A 27340-nucleotide genomic window follows, 5' to 3' on the forward strand; every position below is an offset into this window, starting at 1 on the left:
CTGGGTGTGGTGGCAGGTGACTGTAATTCCAGCTACTAGGAGGCTGAGGCAGGAGAATCGCTTGAACCTGGGAAGGGGAGGCTGCAGCGAGCCAAGATCTCACCACTGCACTCCAGCCTGAGTGACAAAGAGAAAGACTGTCCAAAAACAACAACAACAAAAAAAGAATTACAGTCAGGTGCAGTGACTCACGCCTGTAATCCCAACACTTTGGGAAGCTGGGGTAGGCAGATCACTTAAGGTCAGGAGTTCGAGACCAGCCTGGCCAACATGGTGAAACCCCATCTCTACTAAAAATACAAAAATTAGCTGCATGTGGTGGCGGAAGCCTGTAATCCCAGCTACTCGGGAGGCTGAGGCAGGAAAACTGCGTGAACCCTGGAGGCAGAGGTTGCAGTGAACTGAGATTGTGCCACTGCACTCCAGCCTGGGCGACAGAGCAAGACTCTGTCTCAAAAATAAATAAATAAAAATAATTATGCAATAATAAAAACAATTGGCCGGGTGCGGTGACTCTCATGCCCGTAATCCCAGTACTTTGGGAGGCCGAGGAGGGTGGATTGCCTGAGCTCAGGAGTTCAAGACCAGCCTGGCAGAGCAATCTTTACAAAAAAATACAAGTAGTCCCAGCTACTTGAGGGGCTAAGGCAGGAGGATCACTTGAGGCTGGGAGATCCAGGCTGCAGTGAGCCAAGATCGTGCCACAACACTCCAGCCTGAGTAACAGAGCCAAACCCCGTCTCAATCAATCAATCAATAAAAGAAAAACAACACAATTTTTTAAATGGGCAAAAGACCTCACAACTAATGCCTGGCCAAAAAGGAAATGGAAATTAAAACTACGAGACACTGCTAAACAGCTCTAGAATGTCTATGATTAAAAAGACAGGGAGAACCAAATGTTGACAAGAATGTGGGAACAAATGGAATTCCCATACACTGCTGGTAGGAATGTAAACCTTTGGGTAAAGGTTTAGCAATTTCTTATAAAGTTAAATGTATACCTACCCTCTGACTCGGCGATTCTACTTTTAGCTGTTTAGTCAATAAAATGAAAATATATGGCCATGAAAAGAGTTATATAAGAATGTGTATGAGACAGACAATTGCGTTTTGTGGCTCCCTCTCCCTCTCTTTCCACAGTCTCCCTATGATGCCGAGCCAAAGCTGGACTGTGCTGCCGCCATCTCTGCTCACTGCAACCTCCCTGCCTGATTCTCCTGCCTCAGCCTGCCGAGTGCCTGCGATTGCAGGCGCGCGCCGCCACGCCTGACTGGTTTTCGTATTTTTTTTGGTGGAGACGGGGTTTCGCTGTGTTGGCCGGGCTGGTCTCCAGCTCCTAACCGCGAGTGATCTGCCAGCCTCGGCCCCCTGAGGTGCCGGGATTGCAGACGGAGTCTCGTTCACTCAGTGCTCAATGGTGCCCAGGCTGGAGTGCAGTGGCGCGATCTCGGCTGGCTACAACCTCCACCTCCCAGCCGCCTGCCTTGGCCTCCCAAAGTGCCGAGATTGCAGCCTCTGCTCGGCGGCCACCCCGTCTGGGAAGTGAGGAGCGTCTCTGCCTGGCCGCCCATCGTCTGGGATGTGAGGAGCCCCTCTGCCCGGCTGCCCAGTCTGGGAAGTGAGGAGCGCCTCTTCCCAGCCGCCATCCCATCTAGGAAGTGAGGAGTGTCTCTGCCCGGCCGCCCATCGTCTGAGATGTGGGGAGCGCCTCTGCCCGGCCGCGACCCCGTTCGGGATGTGAGGAGCCCCTCCGCCCAGCAGCCGCCCCATCTGAGAAGTGAGGAGCCCCTCCGCCAGGCAGCCGCCCCATCTGAGAAGTGAGGAGCCCCTCCGCCCGGCAGCCGCCCGGTCTAAGAAGTGAGGAGCCCCTCCGCCTGGCAGCCGCCCCGTCTGGGAAGCCAGGAGCGTCTCTGTCCGGCAGCCACCGCGTCCGGGAGGGAGGTGGGGGGTCAACCCCTGCCCGGCCAGCCGCCCCGTCCGGGAGGGAGGTGGGGGGTCAGCCCCCGCCCGGCCAGCCGCCCCTTCCGGGAGTGAAGTGGGGGGGCGCCTCCGCCCGGCCAGCCGACCCATCTGGGAGGTGGGGGGCGCCTCTGCCTGGCCGCCCCTTCTGGGAAGTGAGGAGCCCCTTTGCCTGGCCATCACCCCGTCTGGGAGGTGTACCCAACAGCTCATTGAGAACGGGCCATGATGACGATGGCGGTTTTGCGGAATAGAAAAGGGGGAAAGGTGGGGAAAAGATAGAGAAATCAGATTGTTGCTGTATCTGTGTAGAAAGAAGTAGACATGGGAGACTTCACTTTGTCCCGTACTAAGAAAAATTCTTCTGCCTTGGGATGCTGTTGATCTATGACCTTACCCCCAATCATGTGCTCTCTGAAACTTGTGCTGTGTCCACTCAGGGTTAAATGGATTAAGGGCGGTGCAAGATGTGCTTTGTTAAACAGATGCTTGAAGGCAGCATGCTCGTTAAGAGTCATCACCACTCCCTAGTCTCAAGTACCCAGGGACACAAACAGTGCGGAAGGCCGCAGGGTCCTCTGCATAGGAAAACCAGAGACCTTTGTTCACTTGTTTATGTGCTGACCTTCCCTCCACTATTGTCCTATGACCCTGCCAAATCCCCCTCTGCGAGAAACACCCAAGATCGATCAATTAAAAAAAAAAAAAAAAAGAATGTGTATGGTAGCTTTATTCACAATAGCTAAACACTAGAAACCATTAAAGTGTCCATGAGCACAAGAATGGACAAAGAAATTGTGGACAATTAGTATACTGATTGATGAAAAATTCAATTTAATTTACCATGCAGTGGGAACTGAATAGAGCAGATATAGATATTAAAAGGAGATCCTGTTATTGTATGCTGCATCTAAAAGTATTCTTACATATTCATTGGACTTTTTTCTATAAATTAATTCAAAAGGAACAAATCCAGTTTTAAGAAATACCTTTACTTACAAGAGTAGGCCATATTTTTAGAAACTGTTAAACTTTACACTTAACCTGAATAACTGTTTCTTTTAGGTCATCAGGAAATTAAATTAAAAAGAATAAAAGTTTCTCTCTTTCCGATCAGTCCACTCCATCTATTCCATTGTGGACAATGGAATACCACTCAGCAATAAAAAGAAGCAAACTGTGATCACTCAACAACATGGATAAATCTGAGACATGCTGAGCTGGACATAAGAGTATAAAGTGGCTATTTATATGAAATTCTATAACTAATCTATGGTTACAAACATCAGAATAGATGGAGTGGACTGATCGGAAAGAGAGAAACTTTTATTCTTTTTAATTTAATTTCCTGATGACCTAAAAGAAACAGTTATTCAGGTTAAGTGTAAAGTTTAACAGTTTCTAAAAATATGGCCTACTCTTGTAAATAAAGGTATTTCTTAAAACTGGATTTGTTCCTTTTGAATTAATTTATAGAAAAAAGTCCAATGAATATGTAAAAATACTTTTAGATGCAGCACACAATAACAGGATCTCCTTTTAATATCTATATCTGCTCTATTCAGTTCCCACTGCATGGTAAATTAAATTGAATTTTTCATCAATCAGTATACTAAAATAGGAAGTGCAAAAAATGCCCCTGGTGAAGCACTTCTGCTATCAAGTGAAGAAGATTCATCTTAGTATTTCCAAAGCTCTGACCTGAACATACTACGATGTGAAAAATTTCCTCCTTGGGTTTTTAGGGTCTTCTCTAACAATCAATAACCACCTAATTTTTATACTCTTCAACCAACTGCTGTTCATTCAGATAATATGTAAGTTTTATTGCTAAAACAGGGTGTCCTGTGCAAATTTCTGACTGATTGTCTGCACTAATGGAGAATAGCAGTAAAAATTTTTCAGGCCGGGTGCGGTGGCTCACGCCTGTAATCCCAACACTTTGGGAGGCTGGGGAGGGGGGATCACGAGGTCAGGAGTTCGAGACCAGTCTGACCAACATGGTGAAAACCCGTCTCTACTAAAAATACAAAAATTAGCCAGGCATGGTGGTGCACACCTGTAATCCCAGCTACTCAGGAGGCTGAGGCAGGAGAATTGCTTGAACCCAGGAGGCAGAGGTTGCAGTGAGCTGAGATTGTGCCACTGTACTCCAGCCTGGGTGAGAGAGCGAGACTCCGTCTCAAAAAATTAATTAATTAATTAATTAATTAAATAAATAAATAAATTCAGCTCTGCAATATGTTTTAGCATGTAAAAATTTGTATTTAGTATAGTGCCTAGCAAATAACTGAAGCAAATAGAAGGTGTCTAATAACTACTAATCTATTGATTTCCTAAGGATACATTAATTGCTGTTGTTAGCCCTATTACGATATAGAACGTTAACATCTACCCAACTAATCGATGTTATTAATTAACTGACATTATTGTATTACAACACAGCAAGGAGAATTACACTGATTTTTATTTTATTTTATTTTTGAGACGGAGTTTCACTCTGTCGCCCAGGCTGGAGTGCAATAGTGCGATGCTGGCTCACTGCAACCTCGGCCTCCCGGGTTCAAGCAAATTCTTGTGCCTCAGCCACCCGAGTAGCTAGGATTACAGGCATGCGCCACCACGCTCGGCTAATTTTTGTATTTTTAGTAGAGATGGGGTTTCACCATGTTGGCCAGGTTGCTCTCGAACTCCTGACCTTAGGTGATCTGCCCACCTCAGCCTCCCAAAGTGCTTGGGATTACAGGTGTGAGCCACTGCGCCCGGCCCTGATTTTCTTTAAAAATAGAATCGTCAGATCTTCTACTAAGAAAATTAGAACGTTTACAGGATTTAGGGTTAAGAAGTACCCCAGAAACCAAAGCTTAATCCTTTTATTTTACAGATGAGGAAATGCAATCTCAGGAAAGTTACAGTTGCTTAATTAAAGGTAGTGAATAGTGGAGTTAGGATTAAAATTAAAATTAAAATACACATCTAAACATTAATTTAATAGCATCCAAACAGCACAACAGAAAAAAATGGTTTTATCATGTTTGCTAACTTGTACACTATTTCAGAATTCTTTTTAATACTGTTAAAACCACTCATCATTATTAGCAGCACTGCCTTCAGATGATCACATCTAGTTTCAGATGTAATACTCCTATCTTCCAGTAGGAGGAGAAAAAGCCACAAGAAAAAGCCAGACAAACAACAAGTGACAAGAAACAGAACTTCTAATCTGCCACTAATTTTAAAGTATCACTAACTACTCACTATGCTAAAGGAAGATTTCTTTTTTCAAATTTTGTGGTTTATCTATAGTATAAAACGGTCCGTAACTTTATAAAAATGTGATCTAAATTGTGCATTTGAAGCAGGCTTTAGTGAAAACATTAATTCAAAACAGCCTCAAGCAATGTACAGAACAAATAAAATCTGGCTTACCATTTTTGCTTCTGACTGTACTGGTTGGGGAGAGGAAGGACCTGGGATTCCTGGAACACTAGGCACCATGGTGACTGGTCGAACGAGCTATGCATGAGATAAGGAAAAATAATTGCTAGAGAATATACTCAAAATGAGATTTGTACTTTACTGCTGTTGTAATAATTTGAGACTTTAAGAATCAGAACACTGTAAATTTATCACCAGCTGATTTTATCTCTATACCAAATCCTTATTTGGTCTTATATCCTGACTTATCCTTCAAAAGTTGTCAATTTCTGAGACATGTGCTTTCCTAATTTTCAGTTTCTACAATTTCTTTCTTAATGGTCCCTGTTAGAAATTCATAATATTCAAAGTGATTAATGCAAAAATTCTCAAAGATCTGTCAAACTTCCATTTTGAATATGAAAGGAAGAATGTCAAAACTTGTGACACTTAGGCATAAAAAATAATTTCAACAATGAATTTTGCTTTTCTAAAAATATATATAATCAATTTTCTTATACATACCGCATAATAACAAATAACACACTGTAATAATTTCTGAAATAATCTGTAACAGATTTTACCATTTTGGTTTTTTCCTTTTTTTTCTTAAACCTAACACTGAGTGAACACAGTTACTGTATAAATAAAGCATATCTTTTCTTTCATTTCCGGTTGCTTTCATCACTAGGTACATGTAACAGGATAATCAGAATCTCAAAAACAAGGCAAGAATGTTTCCCTCCTCAAAAAAATATTCTCAGTAAAGAGGAAGCAGATACCTTATATCTGAGTCCTCACAAAGTCTCTCAAATAATGCATTTTGAACAACAAAGTTCTTTTTAAAGAAGGCACATTATCTTGAAATTACGTCAATCAATGCTAATTTTGGATAGTTCGAAAGATCACCTGGAAGAATTAGTTAATTAAAAAAAGATATAAATATCAAACATTAATCCTAGTAATATTCTTGGGGGTAATCTCACCGAAAGTGTTGGAATGTTACTATAAGTAAGCTTTTAAAAATAAGTTTTATTTTTTATTATTTTTGAGACAGGGTCTTACTTTGTTGCCCAGCCTGGAATGCAGTGGTGCAATCTCGGCTAACTACAGTCTCAACCTCCAGGCTCAAGTGATACTCCCACCTCAGCCTTATGAGTAGCTGAGACTACAGGTGCTTCCATCACAACTGGCTAATTTGTGTTTATTTTTTGTAGAGATGGGGTTTTGCCATGTTGCCCAGCCTGGTCTTGAACTCCTGGACTTAGGCAAGCCACCCACCCTGGTCTCCCAAAGTGCTGGGATTACAGGCATGAGCCACTGCACTTGGCCTAAAAATAATTTTTAAAAGCTACACTGTAAATGATTACACTGTACTGATCAGTAACAAGCATCTTAGAAGGTAAAAGAAAAAACTATCTTTTTATTACATAAATAAGTACCTAATGCTTGGTGTAAGATTTCCAGGGAGAGAATAATAGAGAGATTCAAAAAGTAATATATCGTAAATGATTTAGATGAAAAAGAAAATAACGTGTTCTGGAAACTGTGCTAGATGTCTCAGAAAGTGGTTCTCAGGATGAAAATTTGAATGTCAAAGACATAACTGAAGAGTTTGTTTGAATAAAACTGTTTTATGTAATGTAAGTAAGAAAAAAGCAATTTTCTAACACACATTATTCCAAACAATGTGTTTTTAAATGTTCATTAAACTATTACTTTTTTTTTTTTTGACTTGGGGTCTTGCCCTGTCATCCAGGCAGGATCCATAGCTCACTGCAGTCTCAAACGCCTGGGCTCACACAATCCTCCTACCTCAGCCGCCCAATATGCTGGGATTACAACAGGCATGAGTCGCCATGCCTGGCCAAACTATTAAATATCATAAGTAGATAGTTAACTATTTTGTCTGTGTCTTTCAAAATTTATATATTTAACATACCCCTCAAAAAACTTTTTTGCAGGGTCTTTTCACAGGAAAAGTGAAAGATTATTTTTCTAGAACATTTACATTTTAACATGCTGGGCTATCAAAGATTCTACAAACCCTACTTGACCACAAAAATTCAGTGTGTCTTTATAAACAATTTCCATACTAATAGAAGTACCACAGAGTTACCTGACAAGTATTCTATACAAATATCTTTCTAAAATTTGAAATCTGTGTTAATATTTGAATGCTACAAGTCCAGTCAAATTGATATGGGTTGAATAAGAAGATCTCAGTATAAAAAAAAAATTAAGGTTTTGGGGAGAAGAGAAAAAATAGCTATACCTTGAATGGCATATGCTATTACAATGATAACAAATAAATACTATCAACTGCTAATCAATATTATGTTAAATTCAATTTCATAAGCCAGTCAAGCAGCCAACTTTATTTTCTGACTACAAAGATCAGTTTTGCGATAGAGATTTAAATAGTCTAACTTTCTTACTGGGACTGCAGCTGGAACATGCACATTAGAACTTGTAATTGATGCAGGAATAGCAACAGGCATGGTTTGTCCATTAGGAAGATGTAACAGAAGAGGAAATGGGCCTGGTACAGGGCTAAGAAAAACAAAAGAAGAGAAATTTTAAAAAAGAGATTCATACCAACTGTCTCTTAAAAATACAATAGTATTTTTACTCCTATAATCATATAATTTAAAAATACATTTTCTAACCACAGCAAAGCAAATAGCAAAATTTAATTATTTTTAATTGCATCTTAAATGCATAACCTGTGTAGCAGTATTGAAAAGAAGAGAAAAGTTATGGATTTACTTAGGACAATCTCCAATCTGTAAAATGAGAAAAACTGTCATCAGAGAGCTCTTGGGAGCTACCAGTAAGAACTGAAAGAAATGGAATCTGGTGATGCAGTAATTTTATATTTTGTGTGAAATAGCATGAAAATAAGACTATCTTAAATTCACATTCTATATTTGTTTTTAGTTGTATTTATCTCCCACTCTGTTAGTTAATATTTAAAGAAGACTACGCAAGTACTTTTTCCAAAATTCGAAGCATGCACGCACATACAAAACTAAGATCTTAGTTTGAATAATCAAATGTCTTAGGAAAAATCATTACAAAACAAACTTAATTCATGTATATGTTCAATGATTGGCCTGAATCACTTACACAATTGGCCTGTTAGAGGATGGTGCCTGGGTGATTACAGTACTTGAGGTTGGTGAAGGTACTGCCTGCTGAATAATTACACTTGAGTCAGAACTTGTAAGAAGCACATTGGGAACCTGTAGTGATGCTGGACGAACAATAGCTGATGTGGGCTGTGCAGTTTGTGCCAATGGTACTTCCTATTTAACAATGAGATAAAAAAGGGTGGCATTTAAAAATACAAATCATGTACCTTAGTGAACAGAATGTAACACACTTCTAAAAGCATCTACAGAATAATAACTGCTAAAAGCAAATTAATATCTAAAATTAATTAGAACATTTTAGAAGAGCTGTAAAGATTCAAATGCAATGTTCAATTAATATTTTAATTTTAAAAAAGACTGTTTTTTTTTTTTTTCCCAGTACAACTTGTTCTCCTATCAATCCAGAAATAAGTTAGACCGGGCAACTTGGCTATGATACCAAGAGAATTTTAATAAAAAATAAAAATATAATCCATTCTCAGAGAATCACAGAACTTAAAATCCAGAAGGGACTGTTTAGTCCCCCTCCCTCATTATACTGTATGAAGAGGAAACAGGTCCAGTGAGACTGTGTTATGGCTGATACAATTAAGAAAGAGAAATAAGAACTTTTAGAGCAATACAAATAATTGTTAATTCCAGTTAGCTACCTCTTCTATATCAATAATTTCTTCACATCAAAAGGCCACGTAATACTGATATCTTGAATGTAAAATAAATAATTACCGGAGTGAACTCTTTCAAGTCAGGAAAACAGAATTTGTCAGCCAAGACCTTAAAGATGGTATTTCCTCTGGTTTTACAAATTATAGAACAAAAAGTTTTAAAAGATTTTACCCAGAATTCCTTAAATAGTCAGTGTAAAAATTGGGTCTATGGTGTTTTATGAATTGGCCTGTATGCTGCCACTTATTATCAAAATCTTATTAAGCTACATAGGAAGAAGGATAAAGTAGTAGTATTGTAACTTCACTTATTCAGTAAGTTGAGAACTTATGCTCCCAAGGACTAGCTCTCAAGGAAGAGACAATAAACAAGTAAAACAAGGAAGAAAATTTCAGATTGTAGTAAATGTTAAGTGTTACAGAATAATACGTGCAATGTAACAAAGGATGAAAGATTAGCTGAAGGTAAGGAAGAGTCAGTTAATTTAGACAGCATAGTAAGAATAGGTGAGCTTCTTTGCAAAAACAGCATTTGAACTGATGATAAAAGGATGAGGAGGATAGCATTTCATTGTAGGGAGAAGGAAGCAATACCATATGTCATGTCCTGAGGTAGGTAAAAGCTTTGAATATTTGATGAACACAATGGAGAGGCATGAGGTGAGGATAGATGCGTAGACAGGCCCAGATCAAAGAGGGCTTATGCCAAGGAGTGTGAATTATTTTAAATACAATGGTAGACCATTGACAGATTTTAAGCAGGTGACATATTTAATGTATTAAAAGTCATCTTACAGAAAATGGATTGGAGGTAGAAGCAGGAAGACAAGTTAGAAGGTAACTGTTAATAATCCAAACAAAAGATGATGATGGTTTGGGCTTAAGTGGTGTCACTGAACACAGACATAGAGGATGAGATTCAGGTCTGATAAAATATGCTGTTAGTTTCAGTGTAAAAGAAAAGAAGAAATTAAGGATGACCCCTAAATTCTCAGCTAGAACAACTAAATGGATGGAGAAAATTTACTGAGATGGGGAAAACCGGGGGAAGAATCAAGGACTCTGATTTTGACCTATTAAGTTTAAGATGTCTATTAGACATAGAAAAGGTAATGTCAGGATGGAGTTGGATATAAATCTGGCAATCTGGTGAGATACCTATGCCCATAGAAATTTGGGAGTCATCAGTATGTAGATGTTTATTAAAGTTATGGGCCTGGATGAGATCACCTAGGAAGAAAATCAAGAAAGAAGAAGAGGTCCAGATTTTTTTTTTTTTAAATCAATTTCATATGGTATACCTTGCTCAAGGAGGGCCTAATGATTGGGGAATGCAGAAAGAACGAATACTCCTAAAAGATGCTAAAGCAGCCACGAACAATTAAAAACTGTTAAGTGTGAAAAGAATGAAATGCTCTCTAGGAAAAAAGATTTGTATCAGAGATTTAAAAAGCATTTCCAATAACTGTAATAATGTGGAAACAACCTTTATGTCCAAAAAGAACAGGATAACATAATACATATCATATAATAAAATAAAGTACAATCATTAAAAAGTATGATTTGGGGAACTCTCTAATGACATGGGAAAATATTCATCAATACTGAGGGTCTAAAGCACAATATAAAATAAAGCTAGGATCTTTATATCCATCTATCCTTCTATTTAACTATTCACTTATGTATTTGTACCTATAAATGTATATATCTAGAAAAAAACGTTTCAAGATAGTAATTCTTATTCAATTATGTGCTAATAGGTGATTTTGGTTTTCTTTTCATGTTTCTGTATTCTTAGAGAAGAAGAATGAGAATGTACTTTTAAAATGAGAAAAAGAAAATGAAGAAAAAAAAAAACAGAAAACAAAACATTTATTCTTAGCCAAAAAGTTATTTTTTCTGTATTTCCTTATTTCTAGCTCCTCTGCCATGACAGAAGTCCATGAATAAGTATGGTTTTAGAATAACAATCTAAAAAAGAATATTGCCACTGCCTCTTTATGTGTCCCATTGCCTCTTCGCTGTGTCCTGCATGGTACTCCCAAATAAATATGTGCTTATTCTATGTGCTTGTGAACAAAAGAGTGATCAAGAAGTTCCCATAATAATGTTACTCAACACACAACTGTAGCCCAGGTGGTCCCAGATTATCTGGATATTCAAGCTAGTATCATCATCGTCCTAATTGCCGCTAACAAAGATCCACTGCTGAGAATGAGTAACTAGTCCCTTAATCCTGTAAAAGTCTAAAAAACCACTGTTCAAATAATTTTTTGAATAGATTCTTAATTAAGGTGTTACTGTATAAAAGTAGCTAAATATAAAATAGCAAAACACAGAAAAATTAAGTTAAATTTATAAATTTATATATCTTTTAAAAATAAGTTTTATCTAACATGACTGTTCTCCCCTATAATTTTTCTATGTACAATAAAAGCTGCAGTCTTCTTACCCTGAAATATCTGAGTATTGACAGGCTTTCACATATAAAACTATTGCAAGCTGACACTGAATTTAATACATTAACATTTTATGGAGATTAAATAGTAAACTTTATTTGGGTACTGTTCCTCCCCCTTACTTTGTATTTCTAAAAATTTCTAACCTTCTCATCACTGGTAGTAGACTCTGGGTGAGGTAAAGGACTATCCTGGTGAGTTGTTTCTACAACAGAAGGCTCCTCAATTTTGCTTCTTATGATAGGTGTTGCAAGAGGGGATAAATCTAGAGGCATCTATAATTCAAATAGTAAGGAAAAGGTTATAAGTTCAAAAACAGTGTGTCTAAGTTTAAAAAGCAGGAAGTATAAACTATGATTACTTTTCTGTCAGAAGTACTCTTTTTAAATTTCATGGTTACAACATACTTTTTTAATGTCATCTTCTGAAGCTTTCTTGAATTCATTCTCAAATGGACTCGCCAACTCATTAAACAAACCCACTTCTTCACAGTTTTTCAAGAATCTTGTTGGTGTTGGGGTCTGATCTGAAATAAATGTCAAGAAGTAATCATGCATATTTAAATATGTTAAGACTCTAAAATACAGCTACTAAGTTAACAAATTAGCAGGACTGGTTCAGTCAGTTGTTAATTCTCTCTTTGGAAAGACCTCTTCCTTTAAAGCAAACAAAATTTGGTTAAATTTTTGTTGTACTTCATATTTCCTCCAACTTTAAGAACTACGAAAGTAGGAAAGAAGTCCTTTTTGCTCCTTAGTCCACTGCTTCTTTCTGAGTAGAATGGCATAAACATCCTCTACTCAAGAGATAAACTATTATTATCTAACACAGTATAAAGAATTTTTTAAATTTACATTATTAAAAACTACAATTATTTAAATAAATGAAATTTGGGGAAAACTAGGATAAGAGCATGTATATCTGCTTTAACTTGGTTCTTCCACTAGCTGTTCATACTCTATTATGAAAGCAAACTAAGATAAAACAATCTTTAATAGGTAGATAAAAATATTGTAAGAAAGAAAAAAAAAGTTAAAACAGCCCTAAAACAACAAACCCTCTTTTTGCCACTATCTACTGAAACTAATTTAATGCATTTTACAAGCTAGGTACAAGGAATATGTGTGAGTCACATGCCTCCAGAATGTTCTAGCTTAATTCCTAGGGAGTAAAGAAAGAGTCTACTCTATTTTCTTACAACATGAAACATTTCAACTTTACTCGAATATGTACTCCTACTATGTACATTAACATATGTACTCAGTGTCCATGTATAGGCTACAAAAAATGCCAGGTAAGATTTACACTGAATGAAAAGCAAGAAACTTATAAATTCTGCCTATTTAGTGTTACTATTTTCAAGGGTGTCTATTCATATTGATTAGAGTTGGTAGCACATTCAAATTCTATTCACATTTAATATATTTTAGAGCACCAATTTTACAGGCTATAGCAGGGATCTAACCTAAGTGAAGTAAAAGTACTCTACTAAGGAAGACTCTTGGTTTAAGAGAAAATACTCCTAATTCCTTTTGTAAGATTAAAATTTACATATTTGTTAACCATTATGTCCCCACAGAGGGCATTACTTCCTATTTTACCTTTGCCCCCCACACGTATACCTAGAGAACTAGTATTTTTACTATGTACAAATATATTTCACACTAAAATGACCCACTTCTAATACAAAACTAGACATAATGCAGGCCTGTCTCAGGCACTGTTAGTAATATCAGAATTACTAAAAGGACTCTATTATATCATAATTTTACTAGTTTCTAGCCTATCCCCTAATTCCCACCTCCCAAAAGATCTCAAAAATCACATTACAGTAAGTAAAGTACATGTATTAGCTTAAGTCCATCACGACTAAATTAGTAGGTCAAATCTAAATGTGACTCTTCTCTTCACACCCAAAGGGTTTGTCTATCTAAGTTCATCAGAAGGCTCTTAACTTACATTAAAGGGAGGGGAAAATCTTAAAAAAAATAAAATACATAAGCATAAGTCACTTTTATCAATGATTACTGGAACCATCAGACTTGAGAAAAGTCAACATAGGCACAATCATTTAACATGCACATTGCATATGGCTACTGATCACCAAAAATATACCACACACATCATGCATTTTATTTGCATAGTAATGTTAACCTATTCATCTCAACATGTTAGTGAAAAAAAAGGTCAAGTACTGTGTTTGAATGTGCTCTATTTTTCTACTGCATTAAATGTGATCAAACAGGAAAGTAATTTCTAGAAACCAATTTCAAAACATATTTGAGTTAAAGAGTTACACACAGACAGAGATTGTGCTAAGGCAGAAAGTTTCAGAGAAACAAAGAGCTTCATGCCTAGGGGAGTGAACTTTCCAGGTTGTTACTATTTTGCTTGTTTGGTTCCTTTGGTTCTAGCTCTTAATGTCTAATGTAAAATACTCCAAAAAAAAAAAAAAAAAAGGATTATCTCACTCTTCTGTATAAGTAACATATCTCTAAGTTACTTATGGAACTTAGGATATGTTGGAAGTTCCCCTACATTTTTCCTACGTATATTGTTTTCGATAAATTGTTCCCTTCAATTTCTTCATTACAAAAATTTCAATACTGAAAGTAGAGGGAAAACCACCGAATATTTGCTTTATTATCTATCCAAAACACTGCATAGAACAATTTGGTCTCTATACTGATTAATAATTTAAAAGTATTACAGTATTTGGGTGTAATTCCAGACTTATATGATATATAACAAGCTTTACAAGAGAAAAGAAAAATCTGGAGTTAATCTGAATATTTATGATATGTAAATCTGTGATGACACAAAGGATCTGAAATTTATATAGGTTTTATCATAATACTTATAAAATATACCAAAAAGTAGCAAAATTATACATGACATATATGTATATACACATAGATGTGTGTGTGTATATATTTAAATACCAAAAAAAGGCAGCTAATACAGCATGGAATGACAATCAACCAATGTATGAACTGGGTTTTTCTTTTCACATACAGTGAAAAATAATCATCTGCTTAGGTGATACTGTACGTTCATAGTGTCAACACACAAAAACTGCATTGACTGAATTTAGAGCCTCCTTACTGAGAATATTTTACTAATACAAATGTTTAGTCTGAAAAGAAATATAAACAACTCTAATGAACAAGTCTGCTCACTGTTCTTTCTCCAATGGGAGAAGCTTGATCATTTTCTATCTTCACACAGCCTTGTAAGTCAGTTGTACAAGATAGCTAAAAGAAATGCTGACTAAATACCATGTTAGTTCAATTATTAGTTAAATGTAAAATTTGTAGATGGTATGAATGTTCCCAGAGTTCTAATGAACTTCCACAAAATCGACATTGGAATATAAATTTGAAAACCCCACAAAAAAGTGAAATGAATGGTCAGAAGGAAACATGAAAATGTAATGGGTAAAATACATGTTGCCAACATTTACTATAATGAAGTCATTGGAATATCACCAGACTATATTATTTACAGAGAATACACAAAAATTGTGCACATTCCAGGTGAAATATGTATACAAGCTATTAATAAAAGCATATACTAACCAGCCACAATGACACTGTCATTACGTGCTGGACCAAATTTCAGTGTCATCTCATGTTTATGTTTATGGACAGCCAAATGATCCTCGTTGGTAAAACGCTGTGGCAAAAAGTTTTAAAATATAGTTAAGATTTTCAATTTGATCAAATAAGTAAAATGATTAGGAAATTAATTTCCACAACATGTAAAACCACCATTAACAGTGAAATAGCAGTTTTTAAACTATAAAAGAATCCGTTATTGTTAGTAGATAGCACACTAGATTGCAAACAATCACAGAGAAACCCATTACTCAAGAATAAGCAATACTGATATATTGCTAGGTCACATAACTCATTTGAGAGCATTTAAAAATAAAATTGGAGGCAAAGAAACTTTATATAAATTTCTTATGGATACTAAAAATAGACCACCATTAATTTGTCTTATCATAGTAGAAACTATACTCCATGGTACAATGACTTTTCAAGAAAGTACTGTAGTATTAATATTTACCTAGACTTAAGGTTACTTACCACTTTTTAAAAGAGAATTTTCTTATAAAAGTATTACGCCTGGACAAAATTTAGAAATAAATCTGATTTTTATGTTACCACATAAAAAAGAATGCCTTTGTTTTAATCCAGCAAAGAAATAGCAACCAATACAATAACAAAAGCTCATTTTAAAATAAAAAAATTTAAAGTAGCCAAAATAATTTTTTCATGAGAGTTCTTACATAAAAATGGAGCAAAGTTGTTTTTAGAACATTTTATTTTTAAAGTTATCCATCATATTTTTTCCTACCTCTAACTTGGATAAGTTTTGCATGCCAAAGATAACATTTATGATTACAACATAATAAATGCATTATCTCCGATGTCTGAACATCAACATTTTTGAAGATGCTCATTAAGCAACATTTATAACTGAAAACAGGGAGCTGTTATTTCAGAGCAATAATTTTAAAATGCTAAGTTAACAGATCTCAATTCACTCTTTATAACCTTACAAGTGAGGATGTTAAAATATATATATACTTGAACTTGGTTTGCCCAAACCATCAAAATGAATTCCATTTCTTGTGGTCTCCTTCCCCTAACCAATTCACTACATCCTTTCATGCAACTAATAATAGTAGCTTTAGGGTTACCTTAAACACAATGTAAAAGAATGAAACATTTTTAACATTTTAACATCTTTGGCCCAGTCCACTATCCGTCTGCCTGTAGAGGTGAAAATCATCTCATATGTGCGGCACAATGCCTTGGTTATAGCACCTATCATATTTTCATATGTCTGTCCTTTTAAGTAGGCTGAGCTCCTACCGTGGTCCCCCAAACTTAGCATATAGTAAGTACTCAATAAATGCTAATTGAAAGAATGAATTCATTACAATAAAATAGATGAATCTTAAAGATCAATCTGAGGGGGCTAAAAAAGACCCTAAACCATCGTTCATTAAGATGAATTCAACTTCAATTTAATCTTGCTACATTTTATCACTTAGTCTTTGGATTACTTCACATACCAACAGAAAACTATTATTTTATAACCTCTCTTCAGAACCTGCCTGTATTACCACTGAAGGAGAGTGTTCAGATGCAACAACACTTCCACTACTTGACATATTCATTCACTCTTCAGACATTTACTGGGCAGCAACTATAGGCAGTAGGACTACAATCAAACTTTTCCCCACCCAGGTACTGTCTTCCTATTACTTGGGGAAATAAGAAACAGTGGTACTTTTGACAGATTGGTGAATAACAAAGTTCTCAGAAAATGAACATATCTGCAGAGCATACTGACATTAATATTGTATGCTTTTTCTTTGTACTGCTGTTTTAAATATATGTGTCTTACATCCTACACTAAAAGCATCTGAAAGTAAGATTTAGTTTATGTTTCAAAGAACCTCATAATGTGGCTTTTCCACTGAAGGCAATCATTAAACATTTGTGAATGAATGCATTTTGGTGCAGGTCCCAGATTTTAAAACTGCAAAGTCAACAAATTAATAGATTAGAAGTTGGAATGTTGTCGCCTAGGAATTTTATTCTATCAATTTTCTTTGCTTGGATTAGTTTGACCCCAAATATTCAAATCAAAGAACTGCATGTAGAATAAATAACATTGTGTTCGTACAAAAACATACAAAATGGCACCAAGTTCAATCCTAAGTGTAAAGAAGTGGCCAGAAGCAACCTAACAAATATTTAGGATAATATGAATATTAAAAGGGAGAATGCAAAGAATATGTATTTATAAACTCTTATATAAGATCCACAGATCAAATTTCCCTAAATGCAATTTACAAAGGGATTACTGATCCTGTAACAGTATTAATACAGGGACAGCAACACTGCAAAGGACAAAATACACTCAAAATACAAAAACACTGCAAAAGACAAAATACACTGGCACTTGATACAGATGAATTTGACCTTGGTTATCTGAGAAAATTTATTATTTTTAACAAGAAACTTAAGACAGTGTGAAAAGGCAATCTTGTGAAAAGGCAGTCACCAGAAGTTTAATATGAAAGAAATGCATTCTTTATTTATTTATAAAGTAGCTGCAAGCTAAAATTTTTTTACAGAATCTATATGAAATGTCTTCCCAGTCAAATTAAAGTTTATTCCAAAAACAAGTTTTGTAAAAATATCTATATTACTAGCAACACCAACATACTGAATTCATGAACGGTATTCTTCCAGGCATTTCAAAGCACAACCCCAAAGAAAATGCTGTAGATATACAAAGAAACACAAGTATTTTGTTAAACAAGACTAAGACCTTGAGTATATAGCTCAATAAACAATGGAAAAAGTGAAAAAAAAAAATTTTTTTTTTGATAGGTGCCTAGCAGGTAGCAATCTCTCTTAAAAGGTTAAAAAGAAAGGGTAACCTGTCAGATGGGAAGAAGGTAGATCAGTTGCTTCTATAATAATTTAAGTTCTGATATCTGGGAAATCTGTGTTACTAAGGCTTGACCACTCTCAGCAGAATTAACTTCCTAAAAAATCAGTCATTCTATAGTTAATACATACACTCATATCCATGATATATTATTATTCCTTTTAAACATAGTAGATAGACACAAATAAGTTTTCAAGCCATTGGGCCAATAGCTCATTTCACTACTTTTTTCACTAGTTTAAGGACTATTGAACAACAGCAGGAAGTTACACTGATATATTCACTGTCTCTCTCACGCACACACACGCACACACTCCCACACATACATCTCCATTGTCACTTTAGACTAAATATAAAATGAATCTTTATCTCCTTTATAAAACAGCTTATAATGTGTAAACATTCTACCAAAGAAACACTTTTCAATGACAGGGGCACCAAAAGCAAAGGTACTACCAAGTATATGGAAGACTAACAAAGATAAATGAATCTTTCACCAAATTATCTCAGTGTCTCTTTTACTAAATTCCAAGGAGCATCACTTTAAAACAAGTGAAATTAACAGGCATGTGGAAAACCTAAGAGTAACTGAGGCATACAAGAAAAGATTTAATAGCACGAGTCTAGTATTAAAAACTCTTTGTAATCATTTCTATAGGTCTCTCTCTGAAGTTGTATTATCACCAAAATAGATTTTAAATTGTAAAAATCTATTTGAAACCTTAAATTTAACTAAGACCATTGTGTTAAAGCTGAAACTCAAATTCAGAATAATGTCATTGCTTACTGGTGACAAAAAATAACAAGAAACTTAAAAAGACAGTGTGAAAAAGCAATCTTGTGAAAAAGCAGTCACCATCAAAATGATGCTTCTAAAACCAATTCTTACTAAGTAGTTCCTAGGAAATATTATATAAATCTAAAAACAGACCATACCATTTCTGTTCTCAGCAAGATTTAACAAATGGATGAGTAGCCAGGTTATATTTTGATCAGTAATACTTGCAAAGAGATTATTTTAAGTATCTTAGGGTATAAACACAGGCTCCCCTAAAATAATACTCAGGATCAAATGCTTAATGTTTAAAAGAATCACTATTAGTGAGAATTCAATTATGAGTGAGAATAAAAAATTGATTTAGCTTTTAAAAAACAATTTGGCAAAATACATGAAGAAACTTAGAAACGTGTAAACATTTAAATCCAGTTATTCTAGTTCCAAAATGTATTTTAAGAAACTAAGTAGAGACATATACAAAGGGTTATGTAGAAGGATATTCATCACAATGTTGTTTATAATACCAAAATTAAAAGTTTATAATAGTGGAATCAGTAAATCATGGGACATGCTCAAGCAATAGTGACTTAAAGCCATGCTTTCGATTAATACACAAAATGCTGATATGTGTAATGTCATCCAAATACTAACAGAATACAAAACTGTGCAGTATGGTCCCAATTTTGTTTTAAAAATAAAACTAAATCCCATCCTCTCCTAGCTATTTAAGGACCCCACTCCTGCAATGGTCCCATTTTCTGCATTGCCAAATATGCTGTGATATTCCCACCTTAAAATGCAAAACAAAAAAGTTCCACCATCTTCAATCCTACATTGAAGCTATGTATCTCACTTTCCCTTTAGCTACACCTCCAAGAAAGAACTGTCCTATAATGTCTCCATTTCTGGTTCTTCCCATTCTCTCTTCAACCTACTCCAATTACACTGTTGTTACTGCCCCTTCATTGAAAGCTACTCTTATCATAGTCTCTAAATTCAATAGTAAATACTGAATTATCATCTTATCCTATTTAGGATAGGACTACATTGTTTCCCTTACTTTGAAATATTTTTTCTAACTTTCAAGATTCAATTTTCCTCACTGGTTGCTACTTCTTAATCTTCTGTGCTACATTCTCCTCCTCTTTCTGACTTTTAAACACCGGAGGTGCCCTAAAGCTTAGCCTTCACCCTTCCATCTATACTATTGTGATACAGAAGTAAAACTAAGCAAATATGGGAATTATGGATAAGACAAAATGTAAGTATTACAAACCTCGACAATGGAAAAAATAAGAGTAATTATCAGACATTAGCGGATAGGGAAGTGTAGGTAGAAAGTATGAATGTTAACTCCTTTAATAGTAGGAAACCTAAAAAAATAATTCCCTAACTTCTTAATGTTTTTCACATATATAGTTAATGTTACAGAGGTCTTTTAACAATTCCTTATGATACAGATACACACACAAATTCTAATGTTCAGCAATCAGTTTTTCTTCTGTTTAATTGTAATGCTTTTATTTAAAATGGCATGTGTATTAGTAAGAATTCAATCACAAAACCCATTCTAACTATTTTAAGCAGAAGAGAATCAGGAAAGGCCTTTTTTGAGTCTCCAAGAATGATACCTAGAACATGTCAAAACTAGTCTTTGTCCAAAGGCTGGCCCTAGAAACACATATTGCATTAGCTGTACTTCAGGGATTACAGAATCAAGTTGTTTGTTCACTCCAAGCCAGCAAAATGGATGATTTGAGTAATACCATCTCTCATTCCATTATAACTCAGTACCAAATCCAAAAAGTAAAGTGGCTCAGGCGAAGTGGCTCATGCCTATAATCTCAGCACATTGGGAGGCCAAGGTAGGCAGATGGCTTGAGCCCAGGAGTTTGAGAACAGCCTGGACAACATTGGGAGATCCTGTATCCAAAAAAAAAAACCAAGCAAAAAATTAGTCAGGTGTGGTGGTGAGCACCTGTGGTCCCGGCTACTCTGGAGGCTGAGGTGGGAGGATCACCTGAGCCCAGGAGGTTGAGGCTTCAGTGTGTCATGATCATGCTACTGCACTCCAGCCCGGGTGACAGAGTGAGACCCTGTCTCGAGAAAAAAAAAAAAAAAAAAAGTTAAAGTAAATCTGATTTACCAGAAAGAGTAAATTTGGTTGGTGAAACCTAAAATCATATGCAGAATTCTAGGTGCAAAGAGAATTGTAGTTTTTAGCTCTCTTAACTTCACAGAAAAATATATATGTCAAATATGTCTCCAAAACATATGTCAAATTAGCCTATTTCTCTCTCTGTGTCCACTGTTAACACCTAATTCAAACCACCATCATCTCTCACCTGGACTGCTGTCAGCCTCTTGTCTCCCTGTGACCACTCAGCAGTGGCTTTTCACTGCTCAGTGAATAAAACCCAAACACCTTATCATAGGATATGTCTTTTTTTCTGTCTCCTCTGACCTCCTCTCTTAACCTTCTCTCTGTTGGCCATTATATGCTCCAGCCACAGTAGTTGCCTTTCTGTTCTTAAACACACCATACACATTCCCTCCCTAGAGCTTTTACATTTGCTGCTCCTTTAGTCTAGAAACATACAAGGTTTGCTCCTGCATTTTCTTCAGGTCTTTGTTCAAATGTCACCTTAGCAGAGGCACATTCCCTGGTTAACCTATCTAAAATAGCATTAACCCTGATAACTCCTATGTTTACCTCACTCTACATCATTAAATATCACATAAATCAAAATTACAATGAGATACCACTAAACCCTCACCAGAATGACTAAAACTTAAGAGACTAACCAAAAATATCTTGAAAAATGAGGACTAAATTGGAGAATTTACCCTAACTGACTGGAACACTAACTGTAAAGCTAGAGTAATCAAAATGTGGTGTGGTACTGGCATAAAAGTTGACAGAGTGATGAATGGAACAGAATATAAAGCCCAGAAACAGACCCACACTTACACAATTATTTGATTTTCATTAAAGGAGCCAAAGCAGTTTAATGAGGAAAGAAAAATCTTTTCAGGAAATTATGCTGGGATATCTAAACCCGTATTTTTTAAAAACTTAGCTTCAACTGGCTGGGCGCGGTGGCTCACGCCTATCATCCCAGCACTTTGGGAGGCCGAGGCAGGCGGATCACCTGAGATCAGGAGTTCAAGACCAGCCTGACCAACATGAAGAAACCCCATCTCTACTAAAAATACAAAATTAGCCAGGTGTGGTGGCACATGCCTGTAATCCAAGCTACTTGGGAGGCTAAGGCAGGAGAATCACTTTAACCCGGGAGGTGGAGATTGTGGTGAGCCGAGATTGTGCCACTGCACTCCTGCCTGGGCAACAAGAGCGAAATTCCATCTCAAAAAAAAAAAAAAAAAGTTAGCTTCAACCCCTATCTCACACCATACACAAAAATTAATTCAAGATTAAAGAGAAATCTAAATGAAACAGTAAGCTTTTAGAGGAAAACAAAGGAGAATACCTTCATAATCTAAAGGCAAGCAAAAATTTCTGACAAGTCACAGAAAACAACAACCATAAGAGGAAAAAAATTAATACATTAGGATTCATTAAAATTAGAAACATCTGCTCATCAAAAGATATTATTATGAAAATTAAGATGCAAACCACAGAAAAAGAAGCCTCTGACAAGGACTGGTATCCAGGATATATAAAGAACTCCTACAACTCAATAATAAAAAGACAACCCAATTTTTTAAAATGAGCAAAAGATTTAAAAAGATACTTCACAAAATGTAAGGGATACAAATGGCCAACAAACACATGAAAAAAGCAGCCTGGTAATTTCCTAAAAAGTCAAACATATATCTATCAGATAATCCCATCATTATACTCCCATGTATTCCTCCAAGAGAAATGAAAGCATGTGTCCATAAAAAGACTTGTATACAAGTATTCACATCAGCTTTATTAACAACTAAAAAATAGAAGTAAACCAATATCCATCAGATGAACAGATAAATTGTGAGATAATGAAATATTATATCTCAATGAAAAGGAATTAACTATTGGTAACATAACATGGAGAAATATTAAATTATGTGGAGTGAAAAAACGTACATACTATATGATTCCGTTTATACAAAATTCTGGAAAATGCAAACAAATCTACAGTAACAGAAGGCAGACCAGTAATTGATGAAGGTAGGTGGGATAAGAGGAATTATAAATAGGCATGAGGAAACTTTTGGGTGATTGTATGTTTACTATCCTGATTGTGCTGATGGTTTTATGAGTATACGTGTGTTAAAACTTATCAAATGGTACATTTTAAGTATATACAGTTTATTGTAGGTCAATTATATTTCAATTTAAAATATCAACTAAAGAAAATAAATGAGAAGGAATAATGCTTACTTACATTTATGGTCCGTATATTTAAGTACTTTGTAACTTCGCTACACATTACATTTATTCTTTAATTCTTCCTTACTGTCTATAGTTATTTTAAGATAAGTATAATAGGAATAGATTAATAATTTAGTGGGTTGTTAAAAAAAAAACTAAAATATTACTTTCTGAAACTGCTGCCACATGCCCAATATTAAAGACGTTAGGCTTAACAACATTAATACATTAGTGATACTCTAAGAAGTAAATATCAGTTAATTTCATAAAAGTTCAGTAAGCAAAATAATTCTCATATAATATCGATCTGATTTCTAATTAGGCAGTTCATCAATAATTTTCAACCACTAACAGTCAAATTATACTTTTATATCTTGGACTTTTGTGTAGGATTTCCACCTTTCCATTACAAGATATAATGCTCCCCCCCTCCGTATTAGATTATACTTTCTAAAGCTCAGTTGCACTATTGAAGAAAAAGCAGAATTTCTTGCCAAAAGTTTCCTGGGTTTTTTTTCATCCTAATTCTAAAATTTTACAGAATACTGTAAGAAAATACTTTTAGTGCTAACATATTATATCATCAATGTTTTAATAAGTGGAAATATACAAAATAATTTAAAGTAATTTATATATTACCTGGCCACATCCAGGCGCAGTACATAGAAAGGGTTTGTCATCACTCATATTCCACAGGTCCTTGTATTGCCTATAATCAAACAGAAGACACTTTAGAGTACATATTTTAAAATAAAGAATAATTTAAAATATAAATCTCAGGATTTTTCATTAAGCTTATTAACTTTTCTATTTTAATACAAAATAAAACACTTTTCTGACATTTTAATTCTATCTTTCTTATTATGAGAGTAGATAAAATGCATGTAACATGCAGATTTTGCACTATAGGAAAAAGGTTAGGAACACTGCTCTGTCAGGCAAACTTTTTCCTGCTCAACAGTGTAAAAGTACTTATGGTGAAATGAACACATTTCATTTATTCAAGAAAATTAAATGAGCAAATACTATGCAGTCTTCCAAGGATCATACTGTACTGTTATGAAAATAATGTGGCGAAATCTCCATCTCCAGTCCTATATTCTAGTGGAATATTTGTATCTACTGGCTAAACATTTCTACCTAAATATGCTACCAAAACATCAACATGTCTAAAAACAAACTCTTAAATCCCTTCTTAAATTTACACCTTTTCCTATATTGGAAGCACTATAGAAGACTCAGAGAAATTCAAAAATAAAAGAGAAATGGATCCCAGCCTCAGGGAATCTCTCCTCCCATTAAAGGAGATAAGGTAGTATTAACATAACAAAATCTGTATCTCTAACTCTGATCTCTTTCTAAATCCTAAATTTCCAACTTTTTGTTAGTAGTATACTGAGGATCATAAGTTAATCTTCTGAGTCCAAGTTCAAAAGTCTTGTCAATATTTTATGCTGTTTCCTTGTAATATATCAAAACTTTTGCCAAAGATTTGATATATCTCATTTTTAGGAAACCCATGCTGGTTCACAGTAGTCACTGCTTCATGTTTAAAGCATGTACGCAATGATCACTGAGAATACAAATGGTTTCCAGGAAGTCACCATTATTGATCTCATATACAAAATTTGTGAAATGTGTTAACAAAATTTTTATTGCTTTATCCAAAATGTTTATTGCTATAATTGTCAAATAGCCTATGGACAACTTGATATTGCACTGGTAGGTGCAAGGATGACACTTGGGGAAACACTGGTCTAGACTTCTGGTTTCTAGTCCAACACATAAAGAACCTGAAAGTCATCATTCCTGTTCTCATAAAGAGAAATAAGTTACACAAACAGAAAAGCATCAACTCTTCTTACATCCATCAGAGAAATGAGGTCAAAGGGCAGTGCCCTGAAAAGTTGAGACTGAGGCAGACACTGAGAATCACAGTTTATTAACAGCAAATGCCTGCTGCTGGTGCCAGTACTAGGCAGAGAAAAAAGCAGAGACAAGCCATTTTCTTGTACCCTGTACAAATTTTTGACCTACACAATCTGTGAGCATTATAAGCTATTTTATAACTAAATTTGGAACACCTCCTCATGATATCTGTGATTTATCTAAATAACATATTATCCTTCTAATGCTTCTTAAATGTTTACAAACTAAGGAATACTGATATATAAATTTTTAAGTAAGAGCAAAGTATTCTAATAAGATTGGCTGTAACTGACCACTAGTAAAACTTACTAAATAATGAGTGAGAACAGTATGGCACCGCAGTTCTCAAACAGGATCCTCTACACTCTTAAAAATTTAGGCTCCCAAAGAACGTTTTTGTTTATGTACTATCAATACCGACCACATCAGAAATTAAAACTGAGAAATTCTAAAAATATTAATTTATGATTTAAAAATAACAATGAACTCACTGCATGTTAACATATATTTTTTAAAACAATATATTTTCAAAACAAAAAATTTAGTCAGAAAGGCATTATTTCCACTTTTTGCAAATCCTTAACGTCTGGCTTAACAGAGTAACACAGCTGAATTCTCCTATGTGCTTCTGGTATTCAACCTGTTGTGATATCATCATGTATCCTCTAGAAAATGGCATCAAATCCTTGTGAGATAATGAGAATTTTAAAAAGGTAAATATTTTAGTATTATTATAAAAATGTTTTTGACTTCACAGACCGCTCTCACATTATGAGAATTCCTGGTACAGGCATATCTCATTTTATTGTGCTTAGCTTTATTGCACTGTGCAGATGCTAGTCTTAAAAATACACTTAAATCTCAGGGAGAAAGCAGATGCTGCAGATTTTTTTCGGATACTCCTTATCAGATTAAGAAAGCTTCCTCCAGTTTCTAGTTTCCTGCGAGTTTTAATGATGAATAGACATTGAGCTTTATCAAATGCTTTTTCTGCATCTATTCAGATACTATTTTTTTGTCTTATTGTTTTAACGTGGTATATCACACTGAATGTTTGACAAACCAACCAGAATTTCTTAATTATAAATCCTCCCTTTTGCTCGTATTTTAAGATGTTTACATCTATGTCATAAGAAATAACCTTGCCAGGTATCTAAGTTCAGTGGCTTTATAAGAATTGGGTCATGTTAATTCTTTTCCATTCTCTAGAAAATCTGCATAAGATAGGTACTAATTCTTCCTTAAATGTTGGAAGAATTCACCAGTGAAGCTAACTGAGCCTGGAGGTTTCTCTTCTGGGTGGTTTTAAGTAATGAATTCAGTATCTTTAAATAGATACAAACCAAAATTATTGTATCAGTTTTGTTCTTCAGCCAGGTGTGGTGGCTCATGCCTGCAATCCCAGCACTCTGGGAGGCTGAGGCAGGTGGATCACTTAAGGTCAGAAGTTCGAGACAAGCCTGGCCAACATGGTGAAACCCTGTCTCTACTAAAAATTAAAAAATAAGCTGGGCATGGTGGCACACACCTGTACTCCCAGCTACTTGAGAGAGGCTGAGGCATGAGAATCACTTGAACCTGGGGAGGTAGAGGTTGCAGTGAGCTGAGACTGTACCACTGTACTCCAGCCTGGGCAACAGAGTTAGACCCTGTCTCAAAAAATAAATAAATAAATAAATAAAATAAATCCCAGTGCTTTTATGTATGTGTAGAAACTGAAAAATCTGTAACAAAATGCAAAAGACAATGAATAAACAAGGCAGTCATGAAGAACTGTAATTAAGCTAGAGGACTTTTATTATCAGATATCATGACCCATTATAAAATTACAATAATTAAGACACTGTGGTATCAGTCCAATGATAAACATACAAAGAAATGGAAGAGAAGGAGTACAGAAATGGAACCACACATAAGGCTACCTGATTTGTACAAATGCTCAACTGCAGTTAAGTGGGAAAAGGATGGTCTTTTCAATAATTGGTTCTAGAAATTTTATATAGCAAGAGTACTTGACTCAACTAATAATAATTATGTAATATTCCCTTGACAACAGTAGTTTATCAGTGCTTTAGATCAATGTTTCCCAAAGCATGGTAGCTATCATAGAAAAAAGATTT

General features: G+C 35.4%; 1 protein-coding gene across 7 annotated transcripts in view; it reads right to left on the reverse strand.

The window, feature by feature from the left end:
* The window catches only part of ATF2 (activating transcription factor 2), a 97020-nt gene that overhangs the window by 34192 nt on the left and 35488 nt on the right, over positions 1-27340 (reverse strand). For 6 of the 7 annotated variants that reach the window (XR_008677378.2, XM_063695006.1, XM_031008774.2 and 3 more), the window contains 7 exons: positions 23931-24000; positions 15237-15333; positions 12066-12184; positions 11805-11933; positions 8509-8687; positions 7818-7932; positions 5392-5478 (listed from right to left, as the gene is read on the reverse strand). Coding sequence is in view for 6 of the 7 variants with exons in the window: in XM_063695006.1 (XP_063551076.1) it covers positions 5392-5478; positions 7818-7932; positions 8509-8687; positions 11805-11933; positions 12066-12184; positions 15237-15333; positions 23931-24000 (796 nt within the window). In the remaining variant the exon portion in view is untranslated. The remainder of the gene's footprint in view (positions 1-5391; positions 5479-7817; positions 7933-8508; positions 8688-11804; positions 11934-12065; positions 12185-15236; positions 15334-23930; positions 24001-27340) is intronic. The other variant, XM_063695007.1, reaches the window with a different exon arrangement.

Source organism: Gorilla gorilla, chromosome 11 (assembly GCF_029281585.2).
Source record: "Gorilla gorilla gorilla isolate KB3781 chromosome 11, NHGRI_mGorGor1-v2.1_pri, whole genome shotgun sequence".
Classification (NCBI taxonomy): domain Eukaryota; kingdom Metazoa; phylum Chordata; class Mammalia; order Primates; family Hominidae; genus Gorilla; species Gorilla gorilla.